Source organism: Salminus brasiliensis, chromosome 1 (genome assembly GCF_030463535.1).
Source record: "Salminus brasiliensis chromosome 1, fSalBra1.hap2, whole genome shotgun sequence".
In the NCBI taxonomy this organism is placed as follows: Eukaryota; Metazoa; Chordata; class Actinopteri; order Characiformes; family Bryconidae; genus Salminus; species Salminus brasiliensis.
The window spans coordinates 49,645,476-49,668,431 of record NC_132878.1 but is presented as its reverse complement, the minus strand read 5'-3'; the positions used below and the strand labels follow the sequence as shown (position 1 = coordinate 49,668,431).

Below are 22,956 nucleotides of genomic sequence, written 5' to 3'. Positions count from 1 at the left end.
TGTGTGTGTGTGTTGTGTGCCAATAATGACTCAAGACGTGTTTCCGGACATCTGTACAAAAAAGGTCTCTGTTACAAATTTCACAGTTTACAAAAAACGCACACAACCAAAAGAACTACTTTGTTAGTGCTAAACCGTCGAGAAGAAGAATTCCGCTGGAAGATTTTTACTCTACGTTACTCTAACATAAGGGGGAAGAACTTTTTTTTTTTTCTTTTTTAATCTATCCTACATTTTGAACAGCGGTTACAAGCATCTGCTGTTCATGTGCCCAATGCTTCTCACCAGCTTCTCAAACAGGCCGCTATTAACCATTGTTAGTCCTGTTGTACTTACGTTGAGGAAAGTCTACCGAAAGTGCATAAGAAACAATGGAGCAAAACCTGTTTACTTTAGCACCACAGTTCTACAGGTCCTTAAAAAGCACAAAATGTACAAAGACTGGGCCTGAGCATAAAGCAGCAAGTGCTTCTGCACGTCTAAATAACGTATCTAAAGCCCTTACACTTTTACCCTGTTGATGCTGGAGCCCTTTGGTCAGTGGGGCTTCGCAAAGTCGCTGCTGTTTCTGCATCCTGTACAGATTTTGGAAATGTGGAAGTCCCAGGACTGGAGTGCAATATTAGAACCGTACAATGTTGTCAGTGTAGTCCGCCAGCGAAATGCTTTCACTCCCAGCACTCACCACTACTGTCCATAATTCCCCTGTTGTATCAGGACCTACAGTTCTGTTTAATGGGCTTTAAGGTCCATGTACTGGAAGAGCTAACCTGATTTCCATTTTCTTCCACTTCCTCTTCTGAACGTGCTCCGATTATATCCTACACAGCGACTCTTAAAGCTCAAGCGGTGGCTCCATCCTCCTCTACGACACGGTGGATGCCATTACCAGGTCCGCTTTGGACTGCCTGTGGTGTGCTGCTCAGGTCCCGGACGCTGCTGTGCCGTGATTGGCTGTCCAGGCGCTGTGAGCCGCCGTGGCGTGATTGGCTTTCCAGGCGGTTGGTGCTGCTGTGCTGAAGCTGTTCATGCAGGCGCTGCATACTCCCATGGGGCAGGCGCTCCTCAGCACCACGGTAACTACAGGCTGTGTACCTGCATAAGGGAGCATAGACAGTGCAGTTAGGTGAGCTGGGACCAATGCACCTGTTTCAAGCTAGTGTCAATCTGGAAAAGGTGCTCGTATTTACATTCCAGGAAGGTGTATGCATCATTGGTCTAGTGTTTATTGATGGAGTGTCTCAGCTTAGTGTAAAATCTGAACAGCCCTTCCCTACATTTGGGAAATTCTTCCCAACATAAAGCCCAGGCACATGCCTTGCTAATAACTACAGCATACATGTTGACACATTAGGGGCATCCAGTTCCAGTCCTAGTGAGCTGAACTCACAATAAACAATGCTTAATCCAGGCATATTTGATCAAGGAAATCACCAAAGTGTACTGGCCTAAGACCATCTAGGACCAGAAGCACATACCCAAAGAAGCATCGCCTCAAGGCTTTTCTCCTACCTGCCATCCCTTGAGCGGTGCAGGCTGCCATGGAAGCTGCTGGCCTTGCTGCGCACGCTGCCCGCCCGGCTGGTGCTGCTGCTGGCCGGCTCGTCCAGCATGGCCAGGTGTGTGGAGGAGGCATGAGTTGAGGTGCCCTGTGTGGAGGTGCCCCGCGACTTTCGCACCACTGGCGCTCCAGGCTCACGCAGCAACAGCTGGGTGAAGTCAGGTTCCTGCAGCACCTGCCTGCTCTCATGCACCGTGCTGCTGGGGACGGGCGTGGTGGAGAGTGTGAAAGAGGGTGACAGTGGACGGGTGTAGGGAGGCACAGAGGGGAGGGAGAGACGCAGGAGCGAGGGCAGAGAGAAGGGGAAGGCGGCAGGGCCGAGGGAGAAGGAGAAGTGGGGGAAGGAGGAGAGGGTGGAGCAAGGGGTGGGAGAGGGGATTAATGCACTGATACGGGGGGGGACCAGGGGTGTGAGAGCGCAGAGATGGAGGCCTTTTCACTACTGCTACCAAAACTCTCACTCATGTACAGCGCTATTGCTAACACATCAGTGTTACAGGGGTTAAACATGCTGTGGAATGATTTACTGGCAATGATATCAACACTGGACATATTTGGTCGGCTTTTCGGACTAAAGGGACTGAAAAATGACCAGGATGGATGCAGGGTTACCAAAGATGTCAAGGTGGTCTGAGCAACATATAGTATAAGGGAGTAAAAATAGGTATCCCTATACAAATAAAGTAATGAATGTAACTCCATACATCTTTCTTCTTATCTTATCTTCTGGTCAGAGTGTGAAAAAGACCATGTCAAAATAAAAGGCACTAACATGAACATAAAAGTAACACAAAATTATTTCAAATTAAAAGCAAAAAATATTCTATCACATTTGTCTTTTTTCCGCTGACCCAAAAAAGACCAAAAGGACCAAAAAATATGATTCGATACGAATTGTGAGATTTGTGATCAGTTAAACCACTAGTTATCGCAAAAGTGAGTGCTCAGTGAGTGCATAAATATATGTAGTTATTCAGGACCAGTTAACCTGTGCATAAAGTAAACCAACCCCCGTCAGCATCCTAGTGTCCAAAAAACAAACCAAATATTATATGTTTCTATTATAGCCCATTTGTGGGTCATTTCGTTTCGGGAGACTCACTCTTTTCTCCGGTGTCCATGAAAGAAGCTGGCCCATTCGAAGCAGGTCTTCTTGCTTCCCACCCAGAAGACCGAGGGGATGCCCACCACCAGCATCATCAGGTACTTAATGAGAAAGAGGGAGATGTCCGGCCTGCTCGTCTGCTCCACCTGTGCAGTAAAGAAAACATTTGTGAATTAGCAAGGATAGAAAAATGCTCAGGCTTGATCATTAAGCTATCAATATCAATTTAGCTAAAATATTAGAATATAAGAAATGTTACATGCCCTGCCCATAAAGCTTTCGCAATGGTTCTTTAGCTGTTGTAAGACATGTATCAAGCTCAAAAGGTGCTGGTTTCTCTGTTGGCCCAAATATTTACCACTGGCTCAGTCTACAGCCTCTTTCTAAGAGACTTTTCCCAGGAGACCCTGCACTGGGGTGCAGCTATGTGACCACAAATCTATTGCTTGCTTGTTTTTGTCCTGCTGCAAAGGGCTTGGGGAATGCTGGGCTCCTCTCAACAGACCTCACAGAACAGAATCATAGATTCCATTTAGGATTTTGCACAGAATATACCTTACATGTCATTCCACACACACCCAGCCTTTCTTCTGTGGGCATTATTAGCATGAGGAGTTAGTAATGCTGGAGCTAACCTGATTTGTAATCAGACCATGTAGACCATTCCTCAGAGAGACTGCAGTGTGCAGACATGTGACTTTACTCGGCATATGTGTGCGTGCATGCGTGCGCTGGAGCATGCCTGCGCCTGTCACTATTCCTGTAGGTTGCGTGTGTGTGTGATTGTGTGGACAGGATGCGTTTTTACTTCGGCTCAGTGCGCTGAGCACAATGCTGAAGGCATAAACAAAGCTGCAGTCAACGCAATCTCTCTCTCTCTCCTGCGCCTCCTCGTTCACATTCTCGCTCTCTCCCTTTCCCTTACCACACAGACTAAAATGACATCCCTGCTACTAGGTCTACATTCTAAAACAGCCTTGTACATCAGCTGCAGAGCAGAAAACACACAGCATAACTAGGATACTCTCCCAAATCACAATGCCATTCTATTCCATTCTTTGCCACACATTAACACTCTCATTAAGACTCAATACGGCAGAGCAGAACAGAGGACAGGATGTATAATAAGCCTATACACAAGAACAGGACTGCATGACCCAGTCTCAATGATGCATCTCTTCCCCTCGCTGTCTTACATATCAAAAGACACTGCAGTAAACAGGAGCTCATTAAAAAAAATCCCTAATGCAGCCCCAGGCAAGAACACACACACACACACAAACACAGTGACGCTCCCTCGTTAGACGGAAGACAGAGCTCGGCTTAAGTCACTGCACAACAAATCAGTCTAAGCATTCCTCACTCCTAGCTGTCATTCACATTGCAGCTCCCTCCCTTTTGTTTCAAAGGGAGTGTGCTGTAGACACAAATAGTCGAGCGCACAGCTGCTTGTGTTTATCCACTGTCATGTGTGTAAATCCAGTCATGTTCCACCAAGCTTGTGTCTCTTTTCACAGATAATATGGAAGCTACATAAGAGAGGCCATGAGTGCAGTATTTCAGACATTCACACTTCTGTATGCTTGATATCCACCTGTGCCTCGTAATCCTTGGTTATTGCTTTCCTTTTACTATACAATTCAAACCTAATTCCATATATAGTAAGCAAGCAGTCACACACGCATTCGATTGCATGGTTTATCTGTCTGCAAATCAAGACTGTAAGTATTTGGACAGTGAAATTTGCCTATGTACACAACCTCAATGGGTGGGAAATGAAACAATCAGGATATGATTGAAGTGCACTGCAATAATTGCTTGGGAATTACAGCCATTTTTACATAGCCCCTCCATTTTCACAGATGCAAAAGTCATTATACAAACTAGCAATATAAATATGCAAATTTTTTTTAACAGCTGGGTGAAAATTATTGAAGTCAATCACTGCCTTAAGGCTGAAACCAACAGACATCACTGAATGCTGAGTTTCCTTCCTGGAGATGCTTTGCAAGGTCTTTAGTTGCTGCTTAGCCTTTAGTTGCTGCTTGTTTATGGGGCTTGCTCAATTGGGTTAAGGTCAGGTGAGTGGCTTGGCCATTAAGAACATTCCACTTCTTTGCCCTTAAAATCTCCTGGGCTGCTTTTGCAGTATGGTTTGGCTGTACAGTGAAGCACCATCCTATCAGTTTTGCAGCATTTGAGTGAATCAGAGCAGAAAGTAGAGCTCTTGACATTTCAAACTTGGTCTTGTGATGTCTACTGCCATAACAGTTTGGGTGATTGCTGCATGGAGGGGCAAGGCCTTCTTCTACTGGCCCTACATCCCTACATGCCCATGCCATAACAGTGCCTCGATCAAGTGTTTTTTACTTCTGTCCAAAAACTCTTGTTTAAAAACTGGGCAGGTTTTGTTCTTGTTCTTTACTCTGACAGTGATGCATCTACCCCCTCAAGAGTGTTCCTGTCTTAGACAAAGTTTTTCTTCAGTAAACAAAAAAATCTACTTCGGTTGTCTTCTGTGGTTGCCCAGGTTCTACTGGTGTTGCTAAGCGAGTCCTAGCATTTCTGCTCTCTTTCTCTGATGGTTTATTTTTTCAGCCTAATGGTGACCTCCTTTACTTCAACTCTTAGAATCAACTCTAGGCCTTAACAAGAGGACAAACCGAAACTGGCTATGAAGTGATTATCTGTCTAATTACTTTTGAACCTGTGAAAACGGAGGACTGGGCATAAAAAAGATGTAAATTCTAAAAAGCCAATGCAATATTTTTCTTAAACCCCTTAAGTTAAAGCTGAAAGTCTACACTTTAAACACTTAAAGTTAAACTGCTTAAAGTTTGAGGTGATATGTGTAGATGTAAAATTACAAAGCATGGGACACCATTTAAGTGGACCTTACAGATAGGATATATATATATCACACAACGCTACTAGCTCCAGCAAAATCTAGAGAAAAGAGAGAGACACAGATAGAGAGAGATGTAGAGCAGATGCTTGAATGCATAGAGTGGGTGTGTTTAATTATTAACAGATAACGGAAGAGAGTCGGAGTTTGCTTGAGGCTCAAAAGTACCAGCATAATGCACAACAGGAGGGCTAAAGCCAACCTGACAGTGTCATAACACAAGAATTATTGACTATGACTTTTCCAATTTTATAAAAAGTATAATTGATACATTTTTATGTATTACCCTTGATCTCAACAGAAACTCTGGTAGTATCCACACTACTACCTAGTCCAGTTTCTTACCTTAAATGGACAGGGGATGTGGTACTCTCTGCATCGTTCCTGCACCCAGGTTATTTCCCATATCGGCCTGTAGCTCTGCTCATACAGGTAGCAGCCGATCACTGCCAGCAGCGGCACCAGGTAGAGCACAGAAAACACCCCAATCCGGATCATGAACTTCACCAGCTTGTCCTGGTTCTCCTTCTCCAGAGGAATCTCCATGCGAACGCGGTTGAGCGCAGCAATGCCAGCCAGCAGCAGTACCACGCCCATGGCCACATCCAGTGCTAGAGGAGCTAGGAGGAACCAGCGCAGGGCAGAGAGGTCATAGAGCCCCACGAAGCACACACCACTAACACTGTCGCCCTCTACCTTGTTCAGGGCCATAAGGGTAACTGTGAGAGCGCCCGGCACGCCCCAGGCTGCTGCATGGAAGAGCAGGGCCTTCTTCTCAATGGCCTCACTGCCCCACTTAGGCACGGCTGCCAGGAACCAGGTGATGGTGAGGACCACCCACCACACGCTGCCAGCCATGGTGAAGAAGTAAAGGGTCATGAAGAGCAGTGTGCAGGCCTTGTTGTGTGAGCCCTGAGTGACAGTGGCAGCACGGAAGCGTCCTGGGGCTGCCCGGTTGCACGCCACACGCTCCTCCAATAGAAAGCCCAGGAAGAACACCAGAGACACCATCATGTAGCAAACGGCATAAAAGATGATAGGCCGCTCTGGGTAGCGGAAGCGGCTGACGTCAAGGAGGAAGGTGAGGAAGGTGAAAAGAGTGGCTGACAGGCACACGATGGAGACAACACCGATGAAGTAACGGGCAAAGAGAAGCTCATCCCGGCTAAAGTACATGTTGGGGCAGGGGGCAGAGCAATCGCGCGCACCCAGAAACGAGTACCCCAGCTCGGGGTCCACCTTCAGCTCACGAGGGCACCAGAAGCCGTAGTCACGCTGTACGGAAACAGGAGGTTCCTTTGTGGCATCGGCACTTGACAGAAGGTCCACGGCTCGAGGGTAGGGCTCATCACAGTCAGGAAACCTGAGGGAAGATTACTGTGTTTAATTTTTTTGTATCTTAATAATAATAATAATAAGTACCTAGTAGGGCTAAACAATTTTATCATTGTGATTTATATTGTGATTATCTTTGACCTAAACCTAGATTATTTTTAAACCTGTATTAAACCTGTATTAGTGGTGCACATTACAATTATAAATGTATTCCTACATGAAAAGATCCTCAGTGTTCACAGATGTTTAAATTAACATTAAAAGCCATCAAAGAATACATGATAAATTATCACATAAACTGAGGTGTACCATCAATAATAATGCGTCTTCATGTCTTTCTAACGCCTGTATCACAGAGGTTTACCTAGCTGTCACGTTAGGATATTGTGACTGAAGTGGGGGTTTGTGGCTGGACCTTTTAGACATTCATTTATGATATAAATGCTTGTGATGCTTCTTCAAATGTTGATCAAGGTTTGCGATGATCCCTAGAGTCAAGCCACTTGTTAATAGTTGTGCTACTTTGTCATGCTCTGCATTTGCATGATTAGCTAAGTGTGTTTTTGAGTTCAGAGTTTTTGAGATATCTGCCACATCAGTGTGATGATTAAAGAATGAATCATCTTAAACATGTATTACACAATATATACGTAACTGCAATGATGAATCATAAAATAAAGAAATAATAATAAAATAAGTCATTGCGAAAATAAAAGCAAATACATGTTTTTGCTGTCTGGTGGGTTATTTGTGCACTGCATGCACCAGAAAGATACACAGAGATTAAAAAAAAAAACTACAAAAGTACAAATTTGAAAAGTAAAAGGCAACTAAACATAAAATGGTAAAAGGGACTAAACAATATTCACAATATATTTTAGTTTGTAAGCAATACATTCAAGATTTTAAATATTAAATATGATACAAAATAAAAATATACAAAAATATGCAATGTGGAATTTTTCTTTTTTTATATAATTGGTCAGAATGTCGAATAAACCCTCCAGTCTTAAAGAATAAAATGGTGCAGGTTTTAATAAGGGTTAATAAGAATCAAGACACTGAAATTAACATAACCATTGTGTGTACACATAATCTTTTAGAACATGGCTATTTGATATCCTATACCTGTTACAGGTCATCTCGTCAGGCCAGGTCACTCCAAAGATGTCCATGAGTTTGTAGCAGTCGCTTTTGGCCTGCTGGCAAAGGCGGCGGCAGGGCAGGGTCACACGACCATATTCGGTACACACGGGAGCGTAGAGCGCACATAGGAACGGCCGCAGGTCATCAGAGCACTCCAAGTTGACCATAGGGTGAAAGGGCTGCAGGAGGACAAAAAAACCATTCAATTAGGTTATCACTGATAGTTTAGACAACAGGGAAAAGGTGGATTCCACAACACAGAGTAGCACTCATTTTTTCAACATGTCTTATGTTGGGTAGCTTTCATGGGCCCCTGTGAAATTCGAGTTGCAACTTCAAAGCTTCTTTAAAAACACATGAATTTTTGCATAATATATTCTTGTGTATTTATTTATGTGGGCTGCAGCACTTTTCCGTATGGCTGCCCAACTGAACCTACAGTTATGGAGGCGGATGTAATGTAGTGCTGTATGTAGAACCGGCATGCTAAGCAAACCCCACACGCCACATCCCGTTCAGTAGTCCAGTACTGAGAGAATGGACTCCGAGGATGCCTTTGTGTGGGGCGGGGAGACATGCTGTTCCTTGAGGCCCACTATGCCAAGAGGCATTATGGGAGTACCACCAGCCAATGAAGGCTGGATTTAAATATGCAAATCCCCAGTGGGGTAGAAAAAAGGAGACTCCACCCAAGACTAGACAAGACCCAGTCCCCTCCTGCAGTGTAGCGGTTTGAGGTATTGTTATAAAAGCTTTGGGGGATGTAAATACAAAAACTGCCCTGGTTCTTAGATGAATTCCACTTACAGGAAAATTATTCTTTTAAATTAGCTGATTTTTTGTACTTTTTTTTTGGACACTTCTTAAAAACGTATCGTGTATCAACGTGTTCAGAAATGAATCTGTAATATCTTGCATATGGAAGAAATACAGAAAGCTCAAATAAGTCATTTATGTACTAGGCCTATGGTATATTAAGCAAACCAGTCAGAAATGATAGACTCGCTAATGTGCATATAGCCATTCACAAATTCAACCTTGAAACGCTGGCAGTTGCCACTGGAGTATACATGGCACATAGCACATGTAGAATACAGCCTACTGTATGTACATGTTCATAACCGGATACCGTCATTGTTGCCACCACATTTACTCAAAGCTGCCACCCAAACCGTCTGTAAAAAGGGATTAGGATGGATGTTAGTCTTGCCCATTTTGACACAAAGAATCCACATCAAGTCATCTTCTCCACACACCTAATCCATATTTAACACAGTATATTCTGCTTGGCTCGAGATTTCCCGCAGACATGACACATGAAAAAAGAGATGGCTTAAAGAGTGTGCAGCTTTCAAGCAGCTAGATAGACACATCACAGTGCTAAGAAGGAGATTGGCCTGCTAGTCTGTACTTACATCATGGTTGCATGCCTTATCCACAGCATTCAAGACTGTGCTGGGGGTGGTGACGCTTTGCATTCTAAATAAGAGTATGAATCACTTCTATGACTGCCATTGCATGATTGTTTACAATGCCACCCCCACCCCAGCCTCCAGTAATGGACCATAGTCTACTTGAAATTCAATGTATACCCTTAGCTTGAATGCAAATGCCATTTCATTTATATATGTGTACTGAACAAGAAGACCTAGCTAACCTTGTTGGTGCTACCTAAGGTTGTATTGCCATACACCACTCTGGAACTCAATTGCCCAGATCAAATAAGTGGACACATTCTTGCTTGTGAAGAGAGTTAAAAATAAAGCAGGTGCCCTGATTCACTGGTCCACTGGACAGCATTATCTCATCATGGCCTGTCATGGCACATTACATACAGTAGAATGATCTGAAGAACTCCGATGTGTGCATCTGTATGACCCTGGGCTGTTCTTGAGGGAAAACAACCTCTCTAGTGAGAATGATCCAGTCCGCGGTTTTCATTCAGTCTCTTAAAAGCGCTTGTGTAAACTACAACCCAAAACATACAGTATGCATATAAAATCACAACAGCACGATAGCTTGTTGGGTGGTCATTAATTATGTAGGACAAAATGCATATAGTTCAAGACCTTTACACATCAAAACATTGAGCTTGGACATATAAGTGCTTTCTAAACACCCTATGCAGTCGGACCTTGCTCACCATGCATAATGTGACCAAGACAATACACTACTACGCCACATGCTAATAGGCTCTGTTACATGCGTTGGAGAAATCTCACTCATGTCACCTTGTTCTCAGATTACAAAGGCAGTCATTGTTCGCCAGGTGTTGTGTGCCTGTGACTTCAGTAACTCAAGCCAATTAGTCCAAATTCAATTGCAGTCTTATCTATCTGTATAACCTAATTGTAGACACATCTTGTGAGATACATCAGTGTTTTATGGCTGCTGCTGTGTGTGTGTATATATAGTATACAGTAATCAAACACTTTATTAGGAAGACCTCCACATCTACTCCTTTGCAGATGCAGATGCAGATATGTGTCAGCAGCTTCAGGAAATGTATACATCAAACATCAGAACATGGGACAAATATGTGAAATCAGGTTCTACAGGCAGAAACTCCGTATTGACGAGAGGTCAGTGGAGAATGTTATAAAAAGCCTCTTTGTTTGAACTAGTGAAGGGGATGTGGGGCACACTTTGGGTCCAATAATACCAATCGGTCAGTACATCTTAGCTGACCAGTGCCCCTGGGATATTCACAGGAGTAATAGTCTTCCTGATAAAAAGCTTGATTTTTAAGGGGGGGTGTGGCACTGTAGAGCATGGACATTCTCTTAATTATTAACTCCACCCGGCATGGTCATGCCATGTGTCACATGCCATCTCCTGCCTCCCAGCTGTTCACTAAATGTAAATACTGAATCATTCGCACAGTATTGTGAATATATATATATATATATATATATATATATATATATATATATATATATATATATATATATAATATAGTGTATATACAGTCAGATAACCACCACACACACACACACACACACACACACACAAACACACACAATATATATATATATATATAGTAGGAAATACACTAATGATGCATTCAATCTTATTTACATTTCCCCCACCCCTTCCCTACACGATAGCTCATTACATCCAAAACGATTAATTAAGAGGATCTCAGCGGTTGAATTCTCACTCAACCCTCCATAGCGCACAGTCAAAACATCATCTAAAATTAAAAGGCAGCATTTGTCCACATCAGACTTCTCTCTCTTAGCTGTGCTCTTCCTGCCCGTTGCCTGCTCCTCCTGCTTACGGCTGCCCAGCTCCCCACATATCCATCCCACTGTCATGGCAACCGGTGGGTGCTACACCATGGGACAGCGTTTGGGGAGGGGTCTGTATGGAGCGGGGTCAGAGTGCATGATGTGGGGGGTGGGTGTGTGTGTGTGTGTGTGTGTGTGTGGACCACCTCCTGAGAGAGAAAGCTCAGCTCTTTTGTTGCAAGACAATTGGGACCCGTTTCCAAAGCAACGGTGCTACCTTATGTGGGGGGAGGGATGAAGAAAGAGAGAGAGAGAGAAAGGGAGGTGGGAGGCGAGAAACAGAGAGAATGTGGTTAAAAAAAAAGGACAAAAGCTAGAGAGTGGAGGGGGAGATAATGGGTAGGCTCGCTGGCTTCAGATAAACTGTGATGAATGCCTGAGCTTCAGACAAGGTGTAAAAATGAGGGCATCTTCACACCCTGAGGTCCGTCAAAACATGGCCATTTATATATGGATGCTGCTGCTGAAGATGGCACAATTTAAGTATGTCTTCAACTTGACATGTTCCTCAGCCGAAATAAAGAGTATTGTAAAGACATGTGAGTAAAAATTAATAGGAAGCCAATTTTGCTACATATACAGTATGGTATTTAGAATTTTGGTTTTATTATATGTTATACATTTAAATAAACACTAATAACAGTATTATAACAACAACAACAACAACAACAATAATCATCATCATCATTTGTTGTTATTATTGTATAATTGTATTTTTATCATACCTTTTATTTACACATTCATTTAGTCTATTTTGTGTTACACTACCATAAATATGGCAGCTGTTTAGATGGGGGGGGGGGTATCAGTGACCAGCCTTAAAGATATTAAGCATTCAAGCTGTGTCACCTTACAGCACTAGGATCTAATGTGTTGACCACCACTGTCACAAAAACGGAGGCAAATGCGAATGACGCAAACAGTGGAGCATAAAAAGCAGCATTATACAAAGGCTAAGTACTGGACAGCATTTGCCTGACCCGTCCTTTTAGCCCACGACAACGCAAATCTTGCTCAGCTATCCCTGTCACTCGGTAAACACTGCAACAGTCCCTCATTCCCATCCCTCAGGCAAACGTCCCATTTCACAAATGAGGTTACACAGAGTTCAGGCCAAAAACAACTGCACTGTGAAGCGGCCCATTTGAATCTGAAAGCCGGGATCCTTTAATCTGTTTCTGTGGTGCCAAAAATAAAGCGCTGTGCTTTATTAAAAGTTGGCCTTTTTGTTTTGTAAATTCTGCTTCATTTCAGCAAACCAGCAAATTACGATTTAAAATATGATAAAATATGACAGATGGATGAAAAAAATTAATTCTGGTCTTTTTAGTCGTAATCACAGCTTTTCAATGGGTCTAATTCCCATTTAAAGTCACATGTCAGTCTTCAGAGGGCTTTTCATTGCCCATTAGTTTTGCATTCTCCGCAGCCAGAATCATGCCAAAATGGAAGGGAGATCCAACAGGGCGCTTAGTTCTTATTCGCCTAAATTCCTTTAGAGGATTTGCTCTGTATCTGTTCTGACAGGTAACTGCTTACAACCACTATGTCACTATATCATCATCTGATATTGGGTTTTACTTAATAAATAGCTCTGATATGATTTTGCACTGTTTAATCAAATACAAATGCTTGTACATATGCAAACAAGCATTTGGACTAGTGGCAGCAGCGTAATTTTCAAACTGTAGCATTTTAATAGAATAAAAGGTTTTATATGGGGATAAATGTGGAAATGGGAAAAAGGCTGAATAGGTTAAGGGGTTCAAAAGAGATTCAATAACTCCAAGCACAAAACAGTATACTGTACGTAACCTGAAATACACATCCAAATCCACAAATCCACAAAGAAGTTAAAACAGTAAATTCAAGAGTAAAATCAATACTGCAGAAAAGTCTGAGGATGTATGGAGAGATGTAGAGGAGTTTAAATACAGCAGGTGCTAGTGTGGGATAATCACTGTTACAACTACAATTTCAACACCTCCAGTGTTGGATTAACGTGCAGTGCCTAGCTGCTGATTTTGCTGTGTGGGTTACAGAACGGGTCCCGCCACTAAGCAGCTCATGCGAATGCAACTATCTGAATGCGTGTGAGAAAGAGAGCACACAGCCCTAAGTTCTGGACACGGCTACAGTGCGAGGGGTTATGTAACGCTGGCTTGCTACACAGATAAGCAGGAGGCTGAGCAGATGGGCGTTCCGGGCTCATCTCCATCCTTTCATTCCCTCTCTCTTTCTTTTTTCATCCCGCTTTTATCTGCAAAGGATGGACCGAATAAGGCCATGTGACCCATAAGAGCAGGACTTACAAGAGCTGTGGGCCATCAGCAGAGGTACAACGCGCACTCTAACAAGCTAATGCAGCCGCTCTTCATCAGAATCAACTGTACAGTGCGGTCCAGCAGAGAAGATTAACCGGCAGCCGGCATCAATCCAGCTTTTATGAGTGCAGATACTGAGATTACAGTGCATGCGGGTTATAGACACCATTAAGCACCAGAATGTGTAACTTCAATATATATGTGTGTATGTGTTTATTGAACAATATATGGTAAATTTGTAGGTACTGTCCAATCAGAAAGGTTACTGCAGGTTATACTAGTGTCAGCAAGCATGGCATAACCTACATAAGCTACAAACTAGTGGTTTAGGAGTGCAAAAAGGATGAATATCAGGTTTCTGACCCCTCAACCCATTTTAAATGTGAATACAAACTCAACAATTGATCATATATTCAAAGAAATCCAAATAACTAGGACACAGAAACTAAGATGCTTTACCTCCATGGCGAGGGCTGCAGTCTGCTGGTCGTAGTGGTTGAGCAGGTTAGGCATAAAGGTGGTGTTATAGGAGAGGCCCTGACACATCCGAAGTGTAATGGGCTCGCAGGTGAACGTGCTGTGGCTGCCTGTGGACTCCATATTGATAGCCGCACATGCCGTCAGCATGGAGGTGAGAATCCAAAGGAAAGCCATTGTCTGAAAAGCAGCTCGACGCCTGGCAAGACCGGTCAGGTCCCGCTCTAAGCCGTTTCTCTGGGAGGATAAGTGTTAGGAAAGCTGGAAAGCCTCCATCGCCTCGTAGACTCCAAAGGTGACCTGGGTGGGGTGGGTTGTCTCCATTGTTGCAGAGGCAGGCAGGTCTTCTCAGTGGATCTCCGTTATCTACCCAAGGTGGCTGATGGGTTGACTTTCATGGTCTTCCTTGCCTTGCTTTTGCTCACTTTCACAGTCTCGCCATGCCTGTGGAAGATAGAGAGGCCCACATGGTGACCATGAATACAATAGTTAATGACTGTACGACTGGATACGAACCTCAGAGCGACAAATGAATGAAAGTGATCATATCGCTGCTGTCAGCCATCAGGTCTAAACGAGCAAAGGCATCAACAGCCACCTTTACATTGAAGGGAAACTGTGTAAAAGCTCTTACTTCCTAAGTCTGGGAATTATGGTATTGAGACTAAGGCGTAGTAAAAGCATGAAAATGAAAAGTTGGCTAAATTTAGGTGAGAAAAATGTAAGGGTTTCTTCATCCAGACTACCACACTGCACAGCAGGCGAGGTGCAGGCTAATTTAAACGCAAACACCATTACGATATTAAACACAATACTTTAATAATATTTTCATTTAATTTTATCTTCTACTTTTAAACGAAAAAAAAAACCTCAGAATTATAAACTAAAAACTATAAAAGGAAACAGGAATAAAATATATATATTTTTAATAACTTTAATGCTAAATCTGCTGAGCTCCTCTCATCAAAAAGTCCGTTCATAAAAAGCACGAGCGTAACGCTCACGTTTCCACTGCTTTCCGAGGGTGTTTAGCACCACAGCCCCCTGTAGCCCACCGGCCTCGAGCGCTTGAGCGAGTGAACCGGGCTTTGGCTACTTCAGCTCCGCTCCCTAAACACAGGCTCTGAGAGCTCGACCAACATCCCTCCAGAGACAGTCGCCCTCACCTCATCTCGGACAGGGTTAACCTCTCCGCTGAGTTCGACCTGCCTGCCCCGTCGTGTTGCCGTCGCGAACAAAAGATGACGGTTTCTCGGTGTCGGAGGGAGAGACGGACGTGCACTGAGGTGGTCAGCCGACCATTCCGCGGCGAGTCTCTCTGAGAGCTGCTCGCCGTCCTTAAACATTAGCTAGCGTCTATCCAAGTCTTTGCTCGTCTTTCGTCTTTCGGTTTAACGGTAAGTCTTACCTTTGTATTCCTGTTGGTTCACGTGAGGGACACTGCGCTGCTGCTGCTGCTCCTCGGCGGCGCTAACAATAACCGCCCCTCTCTCTCTCTCTCTCCCTCTCTCTCTCTCTCTCTTCCTCTCTCTCCCTCTCCCTCAGGTTTGTAAGGAGATTCGCACGGGCGCGCGCACTCCACGGGAACGCGTCCGGCCAGCAACGTCCCTGTCAATCAAAGCAGCCTGAGTAATGTAGAAAACAGACATGTTCGTCTCAGTTAAATGTACGGTTTAATTTTAAAAGTTCCGTTGATAGATTCCTGCTTTTCAGTAACACTATATCAGATAAAGGGACTGATTTTTTTTTAATAAATTTATTTTTAATAAATCATATTTTATTCCAGATCAACGCTCTGTTCTGATAGAGACATTTGCTCCCCCTCACTTTGTGTGTTTTAGACCCTGTGTTTAGGCTGCTTTACTCACCTGTGAAAATGGCTCAGGCGAACCTTACTGGTGGGAGTGCTGCAGTAAACAGAAAGGCAAGAAGTTTGCTTTGAATGAAGGTCCTAAACGGACGTGGAGCCGGCTGCTATTGGCCCGTCGGTTGCTCCGAGCGCGTTTATTGGCTGTGAGAGTTTATAGGGGCGGGACGAACAGTGGCATCGCTATGGGAACTCGACAACTGAACACACAGAGGCACCGAGAGCAAGACCTCGATAACACCGGGCTGTGAAAGGAAATGGTAGCTAGATATTATGGAGAATTATGATGATTAGGACCGCCTCGACGCCACTAGTACTGACGGTATGCTATCTACGGATTGTCCGGGCCTTCTTCAGCAAACTAGGCTTTAGGATAAGTCCTCGAGTATGTCCGCACCACCTTTCTAAATCTGGTGAGTGTAAACAGGCAGATCCCCTGTGTTGAATGAGCTCAGCCAGTGTTGATTTAGCTCATGCAGTATTGGGTTAACTTTTTGTGTTGGATTACAGCGTCCCTTTGTCTGCAGGTTTACTGATAACCTACAGTTCAGATTTTGCCTCTTGATCGTAGCATTTCGTAGAGTCCAGGGCAATGCATTCAGAATAACTGCATTTAGCCTTACTATCAGTTCAGCACAGATTACAGATTACTTTGGAACAGCATCAGTGATTTTGTTTGTGTGTGTGTGTGTTTTTTTTTTTATAGGTATAAAAAAGTCAGAGAATGCCCAATACTCTTAGAGAGACATCTGGCAGCAAGATGCAGACCAAGCGGAGTGCCTGGACCCCCCTAAACCACCACCTGAGTAACAGCCATGTATGTGCCACTGACTGTTTATTCAGATGTTATTGTGTCATATCTAAGAGAGTAGGTTTTAGTGGTGTCTCGTGCACTCTGGAAGTTTCCACGGGCCAGTGACTATAACATGATTAATCTTGTGTGTCTCTAACAGCAATATTGACTGTCCTGCAGGTTTTTGAGGAGAGGAGAACCCTTCTGAGAAAATGGGTAAGAAAAGTCTTACTCTTAATCAGTAATAGATGTGTTGGGGAAAATAAATAAATGAATAGACATAAACACATTGGACTTATTGTTGTATCATGTGTGGTCATTTCTCCCTTGTGTTGCATCGCTCTGTCCCTCAGTTTGACAAGTGGACTGATGGCCAGAGGAAGAAAGTGCTGCAAGATTTCTTCTCTTGGTGCACTGCAGGCCAGCTGAAGTATCTCAGGCAGATCCTGTGTAGTCAAGTGCCGGAGGAAGCCCTGGACTTCACTAATGTTCTCCCGAGGGTCATATCTCTTTACGTCTTCTCATTCCTGGACCCCAGGAGCCTCTGTAGATGTGCACAGGTAAATCATGTTGGCCAGCACTCACGCTTCAAATACTGTATTACAATTTTAAGCTGCACAGTAGTCCCAATACCCTTTTGTTCATTAAAATGACTTTTTAAGTTGGCTAAAAAGACCAAATATATGAATAACAACATGGCCTACATTGTCAGAAACCAAAAGCATGTCCAAATGTTCATTAGTAGGGTATAAGCTTTTATTACTTGTTTGCTACATAGCCTCATATGTCCAGTTCAAAACTAAAGGTGTCAAAAAACTCTAAGGAAAATTGGTTGTATGTAGTATTGCAAATATACTGTGGAACTCTTTTTAATGTTATATAGAACCATCTACAAAAAGGTTCCCACCAACTCTGAAGAACCCTTTAACCAGACAAAGAGCAATTTAAGCTTCCAACTGGTTCTTTGTTATGACATGGTCCTTGACAGAATCTTTACTTTTACTTAACTAAACTATTGAACAACCTTTTCTCAGATCTGTAAAGTGCTGTTCATTTGTTTGTGTTAAAGCCCATGTAACACCACAAGCTTCAGCACAATAACACTCATGCATAGTGCAGTGCATAATTTCTCTCTTTAATCTGAACTTGACAGGTCAGTTGGCATTGGAAGAGCCTGGTGGAACTGGACCAGCTTTGGATGCCAAAATGTCTTAAACTTGGTTGGTGTATAACTTTCGCTCCTACACCATTTGAGCAAGGAGTGTGGAAGAGACACTATGTGGAGACAGTGCAGGGGCTTCACATAAGTGGGCCCAAGGTGAGGCACATTTTTCTTGTCCAATAGCAACACTGAAATCTTCTGATACAGATCTGATATTACTTTTCTAAAATAAATACTGATAAAACTGGGCTGAATATCTTTGATGTGCATCTAAAAGTAGACTATTATGCTCAAACTACTCAAATACTGGACTACCCCACAGTATGAAACACACACAGCTAATATCCCATCACACAGTGTGAACTTTAGGCTAGACTTGTAACAAGATTGGATTGGGTTCATTCCATTTTCTCTGATAACTGATCCAGCCATTTCTTCTGATATTGGCCCCATCCTGACACTCATCAATACCAACATGCCTCTATCTCGAATTTGGACACAAAAAGGGTACAATAATACACACATCCCAGCAGATAGGAGTGTTTACCCACTTTTAGAGCTCTAGTGAAGACAATAGGGACCTGAGAGAGTTTGGTACATGGAAGTGACAAACCGTGAACCTTAAACACCGCTCTCTCTTCACTGAATAGAAAATCCCGCATAACCAACAGTAATAATATATCAGCCCATAAGTAAGTGAGTTGGTGTGTGTGTGTGTGTGTATTAAATTAAGTACAAAACAAAAGAAGCAAACCTTTGAAACCAAGCTTTAACACATCATAACATACACTATGTGGTCAAAATTATTGGCACACCTGCTCATTCATTGTTTCTTCTGAAATCAAAGTTATTAAAGAAAGAGTTGGAGTAGCTGCTTTTGTTGGACTAACTGTCTCTACTGTCCAGAGAAGGCTTTCTACTAGATTTTGGAGTGGAATTGCTGTAAGGATTTGATTGCATTCATCGGCAAGAGCGTCAGGCTGTTGGATGATCACCACCCCACCTCATCCCCAACTCCCTAACTCATCCCAAAAGCAGTGGATGGAGCACCATTATTTTAGAGAGCACAGTTCCACTACTCCACAGCGCTATGCTGGTGGGCTTTATACCCCTCTATAGCCCACACCTGGCATAAGACATGGCAAGGCTGTAGCCATGAAGTAAACATTGTGGGGGAGCCAATCAACAGGGAGTGGGGGGCAAAGCGAATTGGATTTCATCCTATTAATCTCATGACATTATTGTTGAAAAAAATATTGATGCTCAAGTCACAATTGTATGTATAATGCACTCTAAAAATAAGGGTGCTACAAATAGTTTTTAAAGCGATGCTACAGAAGAACTCCAACTTTGGTTCCATAAAAAATATTTTTGCCAGTGTGAAGAGCCTTTAGGATCTTTACATTCTTCTTTAAATCTTCAATAGGTCTTCAAACTCACACAAAAGGTCTTCAAACTCACACATATCTTAAATATCTTATAGTAAAATATGATTCATTTCCACAATTGCATTTCAGTGCAAAAGATGTGTTGATATTAACGTCACCCTTTGATGCAAGTCAGGGAAGTTAGCTAGCTTAAACAAGACTTGATGAAGTACAGAGGTGGTATGGTGGTACGTTGTTACAGTAATAAGTGCCCTATCAATATCAGATGAGAATACTGATAGATCCTAATGCACAAAACTAGTGACTGGCATGGTGGCAATAAGTTTATGCGTGTCCACATTGGACATGTGGACATTTTATGTTTATGTAGGTTGATTGGCTACATTTGGGGGTACATTTGGTTTTCCGCTGAATACTACTACTTCTTTGTTATAGACACCGGCAAAGGAAGAGTTCATAGTCCCTGAAGTAAGGGTGATTGGCAGTGAGGTGGAGGAGCTGACGGCTGAGACTTACTGGCAAAATCAAAGGCCCAATCAGTTTATTGGGCGGAGTTTAAGTGGGCGTAGCTCAGTGACAAAAGGACTTCCACCTTGGAGAGACTCAGACAGGCACCCCACGGACACAATACGCTTCAACTACTTGGAGAACCTTGACCCAATTGAGCATGCACAGCAAGCGTAAGGCAATTAACTACTGTCCTGACCCATTTCTTCAACACACACTATTCTGTCCTACACACAGCACTTCCCTATCTCCTCTGCATGCTTCGCCTTCCCTGCTATTCTGGTATTAGGCCAACCAAAATATCCTATAGGGCTTGCTATCCAAGCACTATGTGTGTGTGTCTAGTGGGGGTGAATTTGGGGGTGAAACGTGTCCTCGTTATCTTTGCAGACAAGCGAGAAGCAGAAGAGCTAATCCCAACACAGCAACACCAGAAAACACAAAGAAGAAGGGCTTGTCTGCCTCGTCATACAGGCTGCGCAAAGCCAAATCTTTGGTAAGCTCTCCCAATTATCTTGTGACCATCCCACTCACTCTCACTCGAATCAAAAGAGAAAATAATGCAGGGAGGTCTTCGGAGACTACATATCTGAGAGGCATTATGCATAGTCAATAGACTTCACATGGGAAGTAATGGTAATGTGGTGCACAGTGGGAGTGTGCCGGCAGAGGCAAAACTATAAAAAGGGTGGAAGAAACTGGGCCTGGAGACGCTGGGGATATCTTAAAGGAATACTCCAGCCTTTTTTATTCTATACTATATCTGCTGCACATGTTGCTTACAGTCATTTACCACAAACATTTCCTATACATGGACAAGATGAGAAAAAGTGTTGGCTTATATACTTATACAGTTCTAATAGGAGTCACTGGCCTTTATTTCTTAGGCCCCCAGACACTTTTGTAGACACAACTGTAGAGTTAGAGCTTTGGGCAAGAAGTCCCCCTTTAGCATTTTGCTCTTAATCCGTGGTTTTTCAGCCTGTGGGCTGTGGTGGGGTCGTTGCAGTGTGGTCGTTGGGCGTGAGTCTTTTTTTTTTTTTTTAACAAAATTTGTACACAACATACTTCTAAATATGGCAAATATTAATTCTGGGATAATTTCCTGCTAAAATAATACATTTTATTGAAAACTGACACAGCTAGCTAGTTCATGTGTGTATTTCTGCTGTAAACTGATCCTCTTTTTGATAATTTAATATCACATTGATTATTGTTGGTTGACCATTTTTTTGTGGTTGCAAAAACAGTGAAATCCCAGCGTTTCATGTTGGCTACAGTGATTGTTATGTGGAATTAGGCAACATTTATAGCTGTCATTCTGGACTTTCACTTCTGATCTGTTCAGCCATGCCCAGTAATTACTCAAACTTGAGTTGATAAAATAATGAGTACTACTCTTCAAATTACTGTTCATCAAATTTTTAATAAACATAATCTGGACAACTGTTTAATTTACCTATCTTAGGACATACATTGATCCATAAGAGGCCTCCATTTCATTGTAATATCTGATACATTCTGCCCTCTGTCAAGAGGGCCATTGTTTCACTGATAGGTGCCCTTTTATAAGATTACCTTCTCTATACTCTAAAAACAAAACAGAGCTGACTGTGCACAGCTTGGTGTGCTGAATTCTGTGTGTCCATCCTTTCTCAGATGTTTTTGTCCCTGGACCTTGGTGCAGATGGCAAGAGAAGACAGAGCAGGCCACAGTGGGCAGCGCAAAGTGCAGCCGCTCTCTCGGCCAGTAAAGATCCGGAAAAGAGGCTCGGCTCAAGCCAGTGGAATGCTGGGATACGGCCAGGTCCAGTAAGGCTGCCAGTCCCTAAACTGAGCCAGGAGGGGCTCCGAGCATCTCAAAGGTCCCACAGGAGCACACCAAGTAAGACCACCGCTGTGTATATCCACTCATAAAAACGGTCATTCTCAACCAGCTGCGAACAACCTAGCTTGCTATGTGCAGCTGATGGTGTTTTCTTTTCGTACGGTATTTAGACACACACTACCGTTAAAAAGCTTGGAAACGCTGGTCGTTGTACATTGTATAAATGTCTATACAATAAGAGTGTACATTATTGATTTCAATGTAATTATGTCCGTGTAGACTCATCTACAACTCCGAACACATCTGAATTACCTACTGATTTTTTTTAACTAGTGAAATTGCACAAGGCAACCATACAAGTTTGTAGTCTTTATAGACAGTTGATTTTACATCAGGGTATGATAAACACTGCTATCCAGCCTGTTGAACGGTAGTGTGTATGTATGCACTGTACTACATGTGTGTTTACATGTGATTACATGCTTGTTCCTTGGTAAAGTAATGCATGACTGGTATGTCAGTATAGATCTGACTAGAGAGCTGTGTACTGTCCTGTGAGGAGCTGAACTAACACTGCACTATTGTACTGCAGCCGTGCCCTTGTTTGAAGGACAGCCTTGAGGAGACCGGTCCCAGATGAAGACTGATGTGTGCTGCCATCTGGTGAATGATATTAGAACTGCAAAATGTGCTCATTTGCATTTACCTCAGGAAGTGTAACCATTTTTATTTCAGAAATCTCACATGTTCAGTCTAAACTATCACCCGAAGTCAACATAGCAGCAAATATAATTTAGAATAATGAGAATGATTAGGATGTTGTGATACTGATGTCATCTGAATTTAGAAATGAAGAATAATGTCCTATCAACATTTCTGTGATTTTGTCTTATAGGCAGTGTTGTGTGATTCATACAAAGCTAATAATATATTGCATTTTTATTTCATTTTTATTTCAACAGAAAGGAAAAAATTGCATTACCATCTGAGGCCACTAGATTTCACTGTCTACCCTATAAGCAGTGCACTGCTTGGATGGATACTAGTGTATCATGAATTAGGCCTGCATGGAAAGTAAATGATAACATTATAATAATATAAGAAGGGAAATTAAGGGAATTAAATTAAGGAGTTGTTGGGTTCAGTTGTAGAGTTGAATCTCAATATGCCAAATATTTTTTTTATTCTGATGACTGTTGTGTTTTGTGTTATGAAACATTATCAAGAATATACTATCAGTAATAAACATGATAATAATGCATAACAGT

The 22,956-nt window shown here is 42.8% G+C and overlaps 2 protein-coding genes across 6 annotated transcripts; one reads left to right on the top strand and one right to left on the bottom strand.

The window, feature by feature from the left end:
* Positions 1-40: 40 nt before the first annotated feature.
* On the bottom strand, positions 41-16,026 carry fzd3a (frizzled class receptor 3a). 3 transcript variants are annotated; one of them, XM_072681208.1, is made up of 8 exons: positions 16,012-16,026; positions 15,552-15,751; positions 14,126-14,587; positions 8,035-8,231; positions 5,917-6,934; positions 2,664-2,812; positions 1,513-1,758; positions 41-1,095 (listed from the first exon to the last, which is right to left on the bottom strand). In XM_072681208.1, the coding sequence occupies exons 3-8, from the start codon at positions 14,318-14,320 to the stop codon at positions 843-845; spliced, it is 2,058 nt and encodes a 685-aa protein (XP_072537309.1). In that variant the 5' UTR covers positions 14,321-14,587; positions 15,552-15,751; positions 16,012-16,026; the 3' UTR covers positions 41-842. The 3 variants fall into 3 exon arrangements, with proteins under 3 accessions (XP_072537309.1, XP_072537295.1, XP_072537302.1); XM_072681194.1 differs by lacking the exon at positions 16,012-16,026 and having other exon boundaries at positions 1,513-1,761; positions 15,552-15,768; XM_072681201.1 differs by lacking the exons at positions 15,552-15,751; positions 16,012-16,026 and adding an exon at positions 15,310-15,536 and having other exon boundaries at positions 1,513-1,761.
* On the top strand, positions 15,342-22,927 carry fbxo16 (F-box protein 16). Of its 3 annotated transcripts, XM_072681226.1 has the most exons (10): positions 15,342-15,540; positions 15,689-15,809; positions 16,717-16,827; positions 16,984-17,019; positions 17,157-17,363; positions 17,957-18,121; positions 19,789-20,033; positions 20,251-20,356; positions 21,520-21,745; positions 22,281-22,927. In XM_072681226.1, exons 3-10 carry the CDS (start codon positions 16,735-16,737, stop codon positions 22,307-22,309), a joined length of 1,107 nt encoding a protein of 368 aa, XP_072537327.1. In that variant the 5' UTR covers positions 15,342-15,540; positions 15,689-15,809; positions 16,717-16,734; the 3' UTR covers positions 22,310-22,927. The 3 variants fall into 3 exon arrangements, with proteins under 3 accessions (XP_072537327.1, XP_072537336.1, XP_072537320.1); XM_072681235.1 differs by lacking the exons at positions 15,342-15,540; positions 15,689-15,809 and adding an exon at positions 16,099-16,332; XM_072681219.1 differs by lacking the exons at positions 15,342-15,540; positions 15,689-15,809 and adding an exon at positions 16,099-16,423.
* The last annotated feature ends 29 nt before the right edge of the window (positions 22,928-22,956 follow it).

Bases quoted from the DNA above. Each gene is read 5' to 3' on its own strand.
- fzd3a (XM_072681194.1), bottom strand. From the start codon at position 14,320: ATGGCTTTCCTTTGGATTCTCACCTCCATGCTGACGGCATGTGCGGCT. The intron at 6,935-8,034 runs GTATAGGATATC...ATCTTCCCTCAG, and splicing joins GACGAGATGACCTGTAACAG to GTTTCCTGACTGTGATGAGC. The intron at 2,813-5,916 runs GTAAGAAACTGG...TTTACTGCACAG, and splicing joins ACATCCCCTGTCCATTTAAG to GTGGAGCAGACGAGCAGGCC.
- fbxo16 (XM_072681226.1), top strand. From the start codon at position 16,735: ATGCCCAATACTCTTAGAGAGACATCTGGCAGCAAGATGCAGACCAAG. The intron at 20,034-20,250 runs GTAAGGCAATTA...TTATCTTTGCAG, and splicing joins ATTGAGCATGCACAGCAAGC to ACAAGCGAGAAGCAGAAGAG. The intron at 20,357-21,519 runs GTAAGCTCTCCC...ATCCTTTCTCAG, and splicing joins TGCGCAAAGCCAAATCTTTG to ATGTTTTTGTCCCTGGACCT.